General features: G+C 51.7%; 2 protein-coding genes across 4 annotated transcripts in view; both read left to right on the top strand.

Moving 5' to 3' along the window:
• The window catches only part of LOC138165034 (aldo-keto reductase family 1 member A1), a 7,164-nt gene extending 673 nt beyond the window's left edge, over positions 1–6,491 (top strand). For all 3 annotated transcript variants that reach the window (XM_069093130.1, XM_069093131.1, XM_069093129.1), the window contains exons 2-9: positions 1,398–1,484; positions 2,956–3,075; positions 3,184–3,335; positions 3,590–3,785; positions 4,045–4,244; positions 5,993–6,065; positions 6,176–6,262; positions 6,353–6,491. In XM_069093130.1, the coding sequence (XP_068949231.1) occupies positions 1,404–1,484; positions 2,956–3,075; positions 3,184–3,335; positions 3,590–3,785; positions 4,045–4,244; positions 5,993–6,065; positions 6,176–6,262; positions 6,353–6,418 (975 nt within the window). In that variant the 5' untranslated portion in view covers positions 1,398–1,403 and the 3' untranslated portion in view covers positions 6,419–6,491. The remainder of the gene's footprint in view (positions 1–1,397; positions 1,485–2,955; positions 3,076–3,183; positions 3,336–3,589; positions 3,786–4,044; positions 4,245–5,992; positions 6,066–6,175; positions 6,263–6,352) is intronic.
• LOC138165029 (nuclear autoantigenic sperm protein-like) overlaps positions 1–12,596 on the top strand; it is a 570,370-nt gene that overhangs the window by 83,191 nt on the left and 474,583 nt on the right. The window lies entirely within an intron of this gene.

Here is a 12,596-nt window from a genome sequence, read left to right as displayed (position 1 = left end):
TGTGTGTGTGTGTGTGTGTGTGTGTGTGTGTGTGTGTGTGTGTGTGTTGTGCTCTGCCCTGCCCAGCTCTCCTTTGCCCTGCCGTCTCCTGAATGTTTGCATGGCTGGGGCTAAGTCCCTTTCCTGCTCCCGGTTCAGTTTGGCCTTCTTTCTGACAGGGGCAGGTTGGCGGATTCCGCCTTGGCCTGGCCTTGGGGGGCGTGGGTTGAAGAGTTTCATTTTATCCTACTTCCCAGGGGATGGCATCCATCCCTACACTGCCAGCCCTGGGCCCAGCCACCACTCAGGCAGTTGGACCTTCACAGAGGAACCTGCTTCTCTGACCCTACAGACAAGAGTTCAGTGACTCCTTATGACCCCATTTGGGGTTTTCTTGTCGCAGATACTGGAGTGGTTTGCCATTTCCTTCTCCAGCTCATTATATAGATGAGGAAACTGAGGCAAACAAGGTTAAATCACTTGCCCAGGGTCACACAACAGCTAATAAGTGTTGGAGGCCCTATTGGAATTCAAGAAGATGAATTCTCCTGATTCCAAGCCAAGACTGTCCAAAGTCCTAGCCTTCACCCCCTACCTACTGACTTCTTCCATCTCTCCCTTCATTGGACTGTTCTGTTCATGCCAACTCCCTGAGGAGTTAGGAGTTGAGGGGAACTAGAGGGCTGTAAGTTAAAGGGGCGAGGGCTTCCTGTTGGCCAAGCGAGGCCCCTTCTCAGGGTTGTGCCCTTCATCCTGACTCTACAGTTTTCTACCTGGGTGACGCTGGGTCTCAGATTCCTGATCAGTGAAATGAGGGCTGATGTCTGAGGGGCCTTCCATTGTGGGACCACGGGCTCCCAAGGCCACTACGGGAAGCCAAAAGTAACGGGACAAAACAAGCTCTGTCACCTGAGGCCTCCCCAGCTTCTCAGCTATGGGGGGGGGGTCCAGCTCTCTGTCCCTGCCTCATGCTGCCTCAGGAATTTGTTCCCCACTTACTTTCCTTCCCTCTTTTCAAAAGACAGAGAAAGTCTGTCTTTTCTCTTAATTTCTACTCTTAAACTCCACTGCTGGTATATACAAAACTGAATGGAAAGGGAAGAAAAGAGTGGACGGTAGAGTCTGCTTCCAAACTCACTTGTGTGGCCCTCTGACAAGGTGTCAGAGCTTGTGTTAGTTTCTGGGCCCCTCCTGATGTTGTTTGTGGTCTTATTGAGGTGTGGTGGCTGCCAGTGCCGCTGCTGTTGGTGTGCACTGTCCCTTGGGGTTCTGCTCGTCTTGCCATGCTTCTTAGGAGTCCCCTCCTTTTCCTCAGTGTGCTGCGTGGATGGCCAGCCAGCTGACCATGGGCCGTTCCATCCCATCCCTACCCATGGGACGCAAGGCATGTCTACAGATCTCTCTTTCCTGTGTTTCAGGCAACAATGGCGTCCACTCTCATCCTCTTCACTGGGCAGAAGATGCCTCTCCTGGGGCTGGGTACCTGGAAGAGCGAGCCTGGGCAGGTGAGGCAGGGGATGGGCGCAGGGAGAGCTGTGGTTGGAGGAGAGGGACAGCCAAGTGGTCTTAGCCCTGGGCCGGGCTGAAGCTGGCACATGAGCCCAGAGCTCCTGGGTCCAAGGCCACTGAGTACCCATTTGCACAGCAGGTGTCCATGCCAGAAGCATGGTGTGGTTGAAGCAGAAGGGACCCTGTCAGGGATAAAAGAGGGTAGTATAGTGGTGGGAGCCTCCCATGACTTCTTTCTCTGCCCCATAGCAATGAGACCTAGTAGGACCAAGGAGGAGGGGAGGAGGTGGTCATGAATAAGCTTCCTGGGGACCCCAGAGCCATGCTGGTGACCGTGCCAGGGCTGAGGTGGGCACAGGTCAGAGAGGCCTCAGTCCTTCTCCCCTCCCCCTGCAGCCAGCTTACTGGAAACTGAGCACCCAGGTGCCAAACCTGTTCTATAATCCCAGCTTTCAGGAGGGGATGGGGGAGGGAGGAGGCAGGAAGTGGGCACCTGCCCTGTGGGTATGGTGGGGGTGGGGGGAGTTGTTTGCCTGACCCATGGGGCTCACCTTTCACTTTTCAACTTGGAATAATCTGGGGGGGGGTAGTGTGTATGTGTGCGTGTGATTGTTCAGAACTTGGCATCCCCCTTCTCTAAAACACAGTCCCTGGCCCATGTGTGACCTATGGGGCCAGGCTTCCGTCAAGTCAGTGCAGATAGTGGCCCCTAACTTTGCAGACAAGGCCCTGGTGATCACCGTGACACCCAGGGAACAGAAGGGGAATGGGAGGGATGCCTTCAGAGGGGGCCTAGGATTGGGCGCTGCTGGCACCGGCAGAGGCCTGTGGAAGGGATGGGGCAAGTGGCAGGAAGGAGGTAGGAGGAAGGCTGAAGTTGGGCCTTGTGAAGAGAAGCAGCCTGGTCTGGTGGTAGCCTGCAGGCTTATTGTCCTTTCCCTCTGCTGATCCTCAGTCCTCTCTTCTGTAAAATGGGGATGCATAATGCCCATTATCACCTCCCTCCCAGGGAGTTATGAAGCTGAAGGAGCTGGTGCCCATATAGGGCTCTGCCAATCATAAAGAGCCACAGACACGTCAGTTATTAGCATGATGAAGACACAGAGGCAGGGGAGGGGGAGGGCGGGAGACAGAGCAGAGCACTGCTCCAGGGAAGCCTGCCTGGCCCAGGCTCCACTGGTCAGTCGGTGCCTTGGGGCCTGTGTGGAATGAATCCGATGCTCCTCCTGGTTCTCTCCTTCCTTTGTGGAGGGTGGGCAAGGGAGCCGTTGTCCAAGCAGCTCCCTGAGAATGTGGGGCTGTCTAGTATCCTCATCCCCATTTCCAGATGTGCAGACTGAGGCTCAGGGAAAGGTCCCTGCAAAGCAGCCCTGGGGGAGTCTGAGAGGACAGGTTCTGCCTGAGCAGAGCTGCCTGCCTCCCTCTCTTTTCCCAGTCCCATTGTGGGCACTTCTCCCACCCCGGCAGGTGAAGGCCGCCGTCAAATACGCTCTCAGTGTTGGTTACCGACACATTGACTGTGCTGCCATCTATGGAAACGAGGTGGAGATTGGCGAGGCCTTGAAGGAGAGTGTTGGGCCAGGCAAGGTCAGTGGGGTCTGGCCAGGGGAGTGGAGGGACTCTCGAGGGGGAAGGAGCCCAAGAAGCCAGGGCCCCCACCCCATTGGTTACACCCCCCCGCCACCTCCTCTGTAGGACATTAGCCGAGAAGAAGTGTTTGTGACCTCCAAGCTCTGGAACACCAAGCACCAGCCAGAGGACGTGGAACCTGCCCTCAGGAAGACCCTGGCTGACCTCCAGCTGCAGTTTCTGGACCTCTACCTCATGCACTGGCCCTATGGTTTTGAGTGAGCGTGGAAGGTGGGGCTGGGGTGGGGCTGAACCAGGGAGAAGTGTTTCCATGGCACTGCCTCTGGGAGCTCAGGCCATAGATGAGGCTGTGCTGCCCCACGCCGGCCATCCTGCATCCAGTTGGCCTTCATGCACCTTCATTGAGTTAACAAGGAAGTGGTCTTGTGCTGCTCAGTTGTACAGGGAGTGGGTGGGTGAGGGGCAGAGGGAACCAGGGGAGACCGAGGTCATGGGGCTGTCACGTTCGCAGGCGGGGAGACAACCCCTTCCCCAAGAATGCTGATGGCACGCTGCGCTATGACACCACCCACTACAAGGAGACTTGGAAGGCCATGGAGGCGCTGGTGGCCAAGGGGCTGGTGCGGGCCCTGGGCCTCTCCAACTTCAACAGCCGCCAGATTGACGACATTCTCAGCGTGGCCAGAGTGCGGCCTGTTGTACTCCAGGTGAGCTGGGGTAGCTGCAAGGGTGGGGGGCACCCCGGGCATTGGGGGCTGGAGGCACTCTGGGCTTTGGTTCTGGAGGTACCCTGGGCTTTGGGGGTAGGAGGCACCCTGGGCTTTGGGGGTGGGAGCCCTGGTCCAGACAGAGGGATAACTAGATGATAAGTCAAACACATTCCAGTGCCCTGGGGTATGCCTGAGTGACTGGGGCCAGTAGCAGGGCGTGTCCATCACTGCTGACCAACTTTGCTCTCTGCACAAGGTGGAGAGCCACCCTTATCTGGCCCAGAATGAGCTAATTGCTCACTGCCACGAGCGGGGGCTGGAGGTGACGGCCTACAGCCCCCTGGGCTCCCCGGACCGAAACTGGCGAGACCCAGCTGAGCCCGTGCTGCTGGAGGAGCCCGTTGTCCTTCAGCTGTCCAAGAAGTATGGGAAGTCACCAGCTCAGATCCTGCTCAGGTACGGCCCAGAGTTGGGGAGGGGAGGAAATGGGGCCAGGCTTGGGAGCTACAGGAGGCAAATGGTGATTCTGTGCTGAACCTCCCAGGGCTGGGCACCCTGGGCACACAACTGAGGTCGATAGGAGCAGGGAGGAGGGGGGCAATGGAGAGAGGGCTGTAGGCCCTAGGCTGACACTCAGGGCCCTTCCCTGTGCCCTCTGCTGCATCCTGTTTCTCTGCCTGAAAAATGGGAACAAGCACATCCGCATTACCAGCCACAGATCGTTTGTAGAATAAAGGTCATGTTTGTAAAGTGCTTTTTTTAAAGCACTTGAGATTTCAGTGCTCATCAATGGTTCTCAAGCTTCTGGGTCTCAGGATGTCTTTATATTCTTAAAAATAATTGGAACCCCCTCCCCCAAAAGGGTGTTGTTTATGGGAATCCATGTTTATGTTATTTGTCCATAAACATCCTACTATGTGCCGTGCACTGTGCTTGGGGCGGGGGGAACAACATGCAAACACCTGTGGACAGTCGAGCTATAGGCAGAAGAAGGTGGGAGGTGCAGGAAGCTAGAAGAAAGAGATGAGAGGGAGGGCCTTCTAGGCATGGGGCACAGCCAGAGGAAATGCCCGGAGTCCAGAGGGGGAGGGTCCTGTGGGAGGAACAGCCAGGAGGCCAGTGTCACTGGGTCACTGGGAGTGTGTGAGTGTGAGTGTGTGTGTAAGTGTGTGAGAGTGTGTGTAAGTGTATGTATGTGTGTGAGAGTGTGAGTGTGTGTGTGTGATGTAAGGTATAAGACTGGAAAGGCAGGAAGGGGCCAGGTTATGGAAAGATCTGTAAGTCAGAGGATTTTGTATTGGATCCCTGAGGTACCATGGAGCTGCTAGGATTGAGTGAGTAGGGGTTGACTGACATGGTCAGGCCTGCATTTTAGGAAGACTGCTTTGACAGCTCTGTAGAAGGCAGACTGGAGCGGGGAGGGCCTGGAGGTGGGAGGACCCCCAGCAGCTGGTCCAGGATGGAGGTGAAGAGGGTCTGTACCCTCAGAGGAGGGAAGGGGCCGTATGAATGGAATAGACAGGCCTTGGTGACAGCTTGAACAGGGAGAGGGTGGTGAGAAAGGGGAGTAAAGGATGATGTTGCCCCAGGTGACTGATGGTGAAATCAGGAAGATGAGGGAGCGTCAGGGGAAAGATAACAAGTTCAGATTCGGACATATCGCCCTTAAGATTGACTATGAGACACTGAGGGAGTGGTAAGATCTGGAAACCCCAAGTTCAAATCTCACCTCAGATACTTATTGGCTGCGTGACCCTGGACAAGTCTTTTAACTTCTGTCTCAGTTGCCTCATCTGTAAAATGGGGATAGTAGTACCCCCTTCCTCCCTTCCTGGGTAGTTGAGGATAAGATGAAATCTCGTAGACTGCTTTGCAAAACTTTAAAGTGCTATATAAGTGCTAGTTATAACCATTATTATTATTAGAAGTTGGCTAGAGAAAACAAGGGAAGCCAGAGCTTAAGTGCATTGTTTCACTGGTCTTTAGTTTTCCCATCTGTAAAATGGAGAGATTGGACTGAATAACCTCTAAGACCCCTTCCTAAGTCCTTGGATTCTCTGAATGGAGACCCTCTCACTATTTCTACTACCCCATGCTGCACTATGAGCCCAGCTGGCACTTGGGACCTCGGGGGTGGATACAGGTGGGAAGAACCTGCCAGGTGTGACCCCCTGTCTCCCCGGGTCTGCTCTCCCTTCTTGCAGGTGGCAAGTCCAGAGGAAGGTGATCTGTATTCCCAAAAGCATCACTCCTTCCCGTATCCTCGAGAACCTCCAGGTGAGGAGGCAGGCCCTGGCCCTGGGTGAGGGGAGGGGGCAGCTCTGTGGAGGTGGGGGGGGAGCCCTTGGAATGTGGCCTGGACTCAGGACTCTGGGTCTCCCTGCTAGGTTTTTGACTTCACCCTGACTGCAGAGGAGATGAAGCAGCTAGGGGCGCTGAACAAGAATTGGCGGTACATTGTGCCCATGATCACGGTAAGGGCCGTGCTGGTGGCTGGTGGCCTGAGGGGCACAGGCAGGGCTGAGGAGCCCCCCCAAGATAGACTTCTGTCTCTGTCTTTGCAGGTGGATGGCAAGCGGGTCCCGAGAGATGCAGGACATCCTCTGTATCCCTTCAACGAGCCCTTTTAAGGCCTGGCCTTTTTCAGATTTCATGTAGCCCAGGCAGGAGCCAGTATCAATACACACATTCCAGCCTCTCTGACTCTGGCTGCTTTGTTTCTCTTTGTCCTGGTGTCATGCTGACCACAATGACCCTTGTGCTGTGCCAGCAGCTTGCCCTCTTTAGCCCTGGGCAGTGACAGCAGAACCTTACTGGACCATAGTTATAGATCTGAGGAGCATAGAGCATATGGAGGGACTGGAGTGCCCATAGAATCCCATTGTACAGGTGAGGAAACTGAGACCCAGCAAGGGGGGCTTAAGGTTAGAAGGCAGAACTGGAACCCATCCCTGGCTGGTATACAGACTGCCCTTCATGCTCCAGCTGGGAGAGAGAGAGAATGGAGGGGGGAGAGAGGAGAGAGAGAAAAACAGAGGCAGAGGAGAGTGAGGGGAGGGAGGGAGAGAGAGGAAGAGAAAGGAGGGGGGAGAGAGAGACAGGAGAGGGAGAGAGAGAGGAGGGAAAGAGAGAAGCTGGAGGAAAGAGAGGGGGGGAGATAGAAGGAAAAGGGGAAAGAAGGAGGTCTGTATATGTGGAGTGTCTGTATGGTATGTGTGTTTGTGGGCTGTGTATGTTTATGATGTATGCTGCCACTGACTCCCAGCTGACATTGAAAATACTGCCAGAATAGGGGAGGTACAGGATCTGAGAAGTTTAGACCGAATCAGGGGAGGGGAGGTCCCCAAGTTATGATGTTTGGCATTGGGAGGAGCCTTGGCCACAGACCCCAAGGCTGCCCCTGCAGATGGAGCCTTCTTGGCCATCGATTGATCAAACGCAGCCCCCTGAAGCAGCCCTGCCTATTTCTGAACATCTCTAGTAGCTAGGAAATTCTTGCTTAGATGGGGCCCATGTTTGCCTTCTTTTCTTTGGAAGATAATCATAACCCTCCTTAAGTCTTATTCTCTAGGTTTCTCCTCAGCCAGTCAGTCAACAAGCATTTATTATTCTCCTGCTGTATGCCAGGCACTGTGCTAAGTGCTTGCTGGGGATACAGATGTCAAAGGGCTCAGTCTAATGGAGGAGATAAAAAGGAATTTCCAAAGTTGGGTGGATTGGGGGAAGTGTCGAGTTAATCACATCGGGGGAGGGAAGTGAGGATGGGATGGGCTAAAGCTCCCAGCTGGGAACTTTGGGGCTAGTGCAAGGAATGATCTCAGGCACCAGGAAGAAGGTATAAGTCATTCGATCTGTCAGGGAGAAGAAAAGAAAACCACTAATACAGGACTCCAGATTTGGGACAAAATCTGCCAGAAGCGATTTTTATGACCCTAATGTTCTAAATCCCAGTTTCTTAGCTTAGTCTCCCCTCCCCATTGGACCCTCAGACATCTTGCCCCGGCTCTTTGTCACCCCCTTTGGGTCTTTCTTGGCAAAGACATTGGAGGGGCTTAGTGGTTTGCCATTTCCTTCTCCAGCTCGTTTTACAAATTAAACTGAGGTTAGCAGGGTCAGGTGTTAATAAATGTCTGAGGCCAGATTTGACCTCCCAAAGACGAGTCTTCTTGACTCCAGGCCCTGTGGTCTATCCTGTGTGCCACCTAGCTGCCCTCAACATCTCTCCCCACTAAGACAATCTGAGGTAACATTTGTGTGATTCACAAAGAAAAAAAGGCACCTGTGTGTGCAAACAGCTTATGTACACCACAGTTGGGAACAGGAATCACTAAGAATGAGCCTTTAGTCTTTGGCTAGAACCACTCACTTCCTTGGCCACTCTCCTGGTAGTGAGGGATGACCCCGGAGGGCTTACCCCATCTTAATCCTTTATTTGAATGGAGAGGTAGGATCATCATCCTTGGCCTCTGGGGTGGACTCTGGGCAGGACTCAAAAGGATCTTATTTTTTTCTTTGATATTTTTCACCCAATTACGTGTAAAAACAACTTTTAACATTTGTTATTTGTTTTAAATTTGAGTTCCACATTCTTCCCCTCCCTCTTTTCCTGTCATTGAGAAGGCAAGCAATTTGATATAGGTTATACATGTGCAGCTATGCAAAACATTTCCATGCTAGTCATGTGACAGGCAAGGATCTTACTGAACCTAGGGATGGGGGGAGGTGCCCCCTATTTAAAGGCTGGTCTCCACATTAATTCCATTCCGGGGACCTTGCCTCTGGACTTTACTTGGTCCCCAAGGTACTAGGAAAGTGTCAGGGTTTTAGAAACTAGAGAGAAGTCTTGCCTTCTTGGTTTTTCTTCTCTTGCTCTCTCTCTCTTCTAAGAGGAGGCTGATTTTTAACTGGCTTCCGTAGCACAGATGAGACCAAGCCTTGCTAGTCACTGGCTTCCTGGCTCCACTGGCCTGGAGGTTACCAGACAAGGTGGTTGTTCCCCCTTCCTTGGGACACCCCAGCTCTGTAAGTGGGCATAGCTAGGGTGCTGCCCATAGGGAATACAGGGCTCAGATCCCTGGACTTGGAGTCAGGCTCTGGCTTCAAATGCTTCTTAGCAGAGTGACTCTGGGCAAGTCACTTCCTCATTCTCTCCACTTCCAGATCTGTGATCTCAGGTCCAAAAGTCTGAAGGGCAAGAGTACCCCAAGGGAGTGTTGGTGCTGGCCAGGTCTCCCCGCCTCTGCTGCCAATGCACACCAGGGGTAAAGGCTAAAGGCCCTACTGCTGGCCTGTGTGTCCTCCAGGAACTCTGGCAAGGAACTGGGGAAGGTTCTAGGTGAATCCTGCCCTGGGGCTGGGGGTTAGAGTATCCCTGAGCCCTGGGATCTGTGACCAGGGTGGCCCCACATGAGGAGGAAAGCAGCAGCAGCTTCTAGCGCTCTGAAGGTGACCAGTACCCCAAAGTTGGACGGTCAGTGAGACAATAATAATAATAGCTAGAATTTTTTTTTTTGCTTTTTGGAGGGCAATTGGGGTTAAGTGACTTGCCCAAGGTCACATTGCTAGTTTTTGTGTTAAGTGTCTGAGGCCGAATCTGAACCCAGGTCCTCCTGACTCCACGGCCGGTGCTCTATTCACTGCGCCACCTGGCTGCCCCAACTCCAGAATAGCCAGAATTTATATGGTGCCTGATATGCCAGGGACTGTGCTAATAAGCGCTTCGCAACATCTGTTAGTAACATTTGTTATTTCTTGATAACAACCCTGACTGGTATGTGCTATTATCCCCATTTTACAGCTGAGGAAACCAAGGCAAACGGGTTATAAGTGACTTGGGTGCGATACACAACTAGTAAATCTGAGGTTGAATTTGAACTGGGATCCTCTGACTCCAGACAGCTGACCCATCCAGCCCCCTCCAGGGAGCCAGGAGCAGGAGGGAGGGGGCGTGCCTAGCACTATGGAGTCCTTCCCGGCCCTCCCTAGGAAAGACGTCTAGGTCTCACCCACTTCCCTGTGCATTCTCACTTCCCCAAATGTACCATTTCCCATCTTCCAGGATTTGCACCACTTTCCTTCAGGGCTCATTTTAGGCCACCTCTCCCAGAAGTCTATCCCCTTCCCCCAGTCCTCTGTGCCTGCCGCCTCCCTCTGTTTATCTGGGGTTGGCCCAGCTCACAAGAGCTCATCCCACCAAGATAATCAAAGGCAATGCAGCCATGATGCCCCAGGCACATTGGGGCTAAATTAAATGATAATCCCTACCCTCCCGAAGGGCGTTTTTCTTATTGGGGAAGACTATTAGAAGAACAAAGGGTCATAGCCTGAAGAAAGTCTGGCATCCCCCTCCGAATAGCTCAGATGCAGGTTTTTTTCCAGACACGGACCCAAATTTGCCTTTTTGGAACTTTAACTCCCATTTCTCCCAAGTGTTTCCTGTTTAAGGACCAACAGACTGTATCTGGAGTGCAGGGGTATACCCAGGAGGCAGCCAGGAAGAGGAAGGGCCTCGAGGTTAGGTCATGTCAGGATCAGTTGAAAGAAAAGGGGCTGTTTAGTCTGGAGAAAAGACAGAAGGGGGACAGGGGATCTGCCCACATGTATCCTGGGGCTCCAGAAAAGGGGTTAGCCTGCTTGCCCCCAGAAGGCAGGTCCTTTAGGGGTAGGGGACACAGCAGATAGGCCAGTGTGGTGAGGGCTTCCTAGGGGAGGGGTTGTTTTGCTGTCACATTTTGTAAGTCCCCCAGGCTGGGTGGTCACTGGATGGGGGCTTGGGGAGTAGGGAATTCTTGTCCAGGGAGGTGGGACCCCTGAGAGTCAGGGATTGGTGTCACAAAGCATCTTGGAGGGGCACTTGCATTTCTGGGCTTGCCTGGGACCTGGGGGGGCGGGGTAGAGTCTGATGAAGAAGATGGATGTGGGGAAAGGAGACTGCAGCTGAAGCATCCCTCTGAGAGGCATCTGAGGGGGAGCAGTGCCACCTTGTGGCCGCATTACTCATGAAACCCAGAGAGAAGATCAGGGATGTCACAAAATGGTAGGGAACTTGGCTGATTATCCAGTCCAACCCCACTTGGGACCGACAAAAAAAACAGGCTCCCACCAGCCAACGACCTGCCCAAGTTCACCTAGCTAGCTAGGAAGCCAACGAAGTGGCCAAGTCAAGACGTGGACTTAATTTTTTAAGATTAATTTATTTTAAACTTAAATACACAATAAGAAAAGAAAAAAAAAGCATTGGCCATGTCACAGCAGAGTGTAAGAGGATTCACAATATACAGCAGAAAATGTCCATGTAATGAATGCTACGCACTGTGTTCAGAGCCGCGTGTCTTCTCTGATTCCTCGGTCGTTCCTTTTGTTCTCTTCTGTGTACTTTTTACCTTGTTCTTGTACCCCCTTCCTTCCCACCCCCCACTCAAAGAAGGCTACGATTAAGTTTGGACACACACACATTCCCATACACCCCAGATGCAGAGATATACATTCACATGCATTTATGTAAAACCAGAGCAGACTGTCTGTGCTGTTTCTCCGAGGGTGGATAATACCTCCCTTTCTAAGTCGGAGTCTTCCCATATTCTACATCCACTAATTCATTTCCTACACCACAGCAATATTCCAACCTTATACTGTCTAGTTATTTTAAATAATCTAAACCAACATTGGTTAATATGACTGACATATAATGTAGTTTCCCTATTTTTCTCTTTTGATTAACTCTTAGCTTCAACTTTGTCTGAGATTATGATTACTACTGCTGCTTTTTTTTCCCTAATAAATTCTACTCCTGATCTTTATGTTTGTATCTCTTATTTCCTATCCTTGTCTCCTCTACTTCTACCCACTACCTTGCCCTTAACCTATTCCCCTCCCAAATATCCCTCCCTTTTCTTCTCCTCCCTTTCCCTTACCCTCTGTTTCTATCTAAATTTAGAAGACTTTTATGTCATCCCTTCTTTAGCCCATTCCTGTTAATCTGGACACTTCTGTACCCTCCTTATCCTATTCCCTCACCCTCTTATTTCTTTATAAATTTAGAAGACTTTAACTCCCTTCTAAATGTATATATTGTTCTCTCTTTAACCAAGGTGTGGACTTTGAGAAACCCTCTTTAGGCACCAACTCTGGGCTGAATCATCATCTGTGTTGTGCCCCCTCAAGGTCAAGATCCTCCCAAATGGTATGCTGGGCCCTCTGCTTCCTCTATAATATCTCTCTCAGTGATCTTGCCAGCTCCCATGGATTCAGTGATCGCCTCTATGCTGATGATCCATACATCTCCTTATCCAGTTGTAAAGCCTCCTGATTTCCAGCCTTATATCTTCTACTGCTTACCGGATATTTCAAACTAGATGAAAGTCAAGAAGTATTTATGAAATGTGCTAAATACTTTGGAGGCAAAGAAAGGCAAAAACAAAAAACCAGCCCTTTTTCTCTAGTGGTGGAAGAACATGCAAACAACTATGTCTAATTTAGCTGTATATGGGATAAATTGAAGATAATTAATAGAGGGATGGTACTAGCTTGGAGGCTGAGGAAAAACTTGAAGATGAGATTTTAGCTTGTACCTGAAGGAAGTTTGGGAAGCCACTGGGCAGAAATGAGGGGAGCTAGCGGTCAGAGATGGGGGACAGCCAGGGAAAACACCTGGAGCAGAGAGATGGAGGGTCTGGCTTGTGGAACAGTCAGGTCAGTGTCACCAGAACAATGAATATGTGAGAGTCAGGTGTAAGAAGGCTGGTGGAGGTGATTGTGGTTGAGAACTTTAAAAGCCAAACGGGATTTTAAGGAGTTTACTGAGGTAGG

Source organism: Petaurus breviceps, unplaced genomic scaffold (genome assembly GCF_028583685.1).
Source record: "Petaurus breviceps papuanus isolate PSGF00001 unplaced genomic scaffold, PetGlider_PUasm1.0 207, whole genome shotgun sequence".
Lineage (NCBI taxonomy): Eukaryota > Metazoa > Chordata > Mammalia > Diprotodontia > Petauridae > Petaurus > Petaurus breviceps.
The sequence above is the reverse complement of the archived record's forward strand: the minus strand, read 5'-3'. Positions and strand labels throughout refer to the sequence as shown.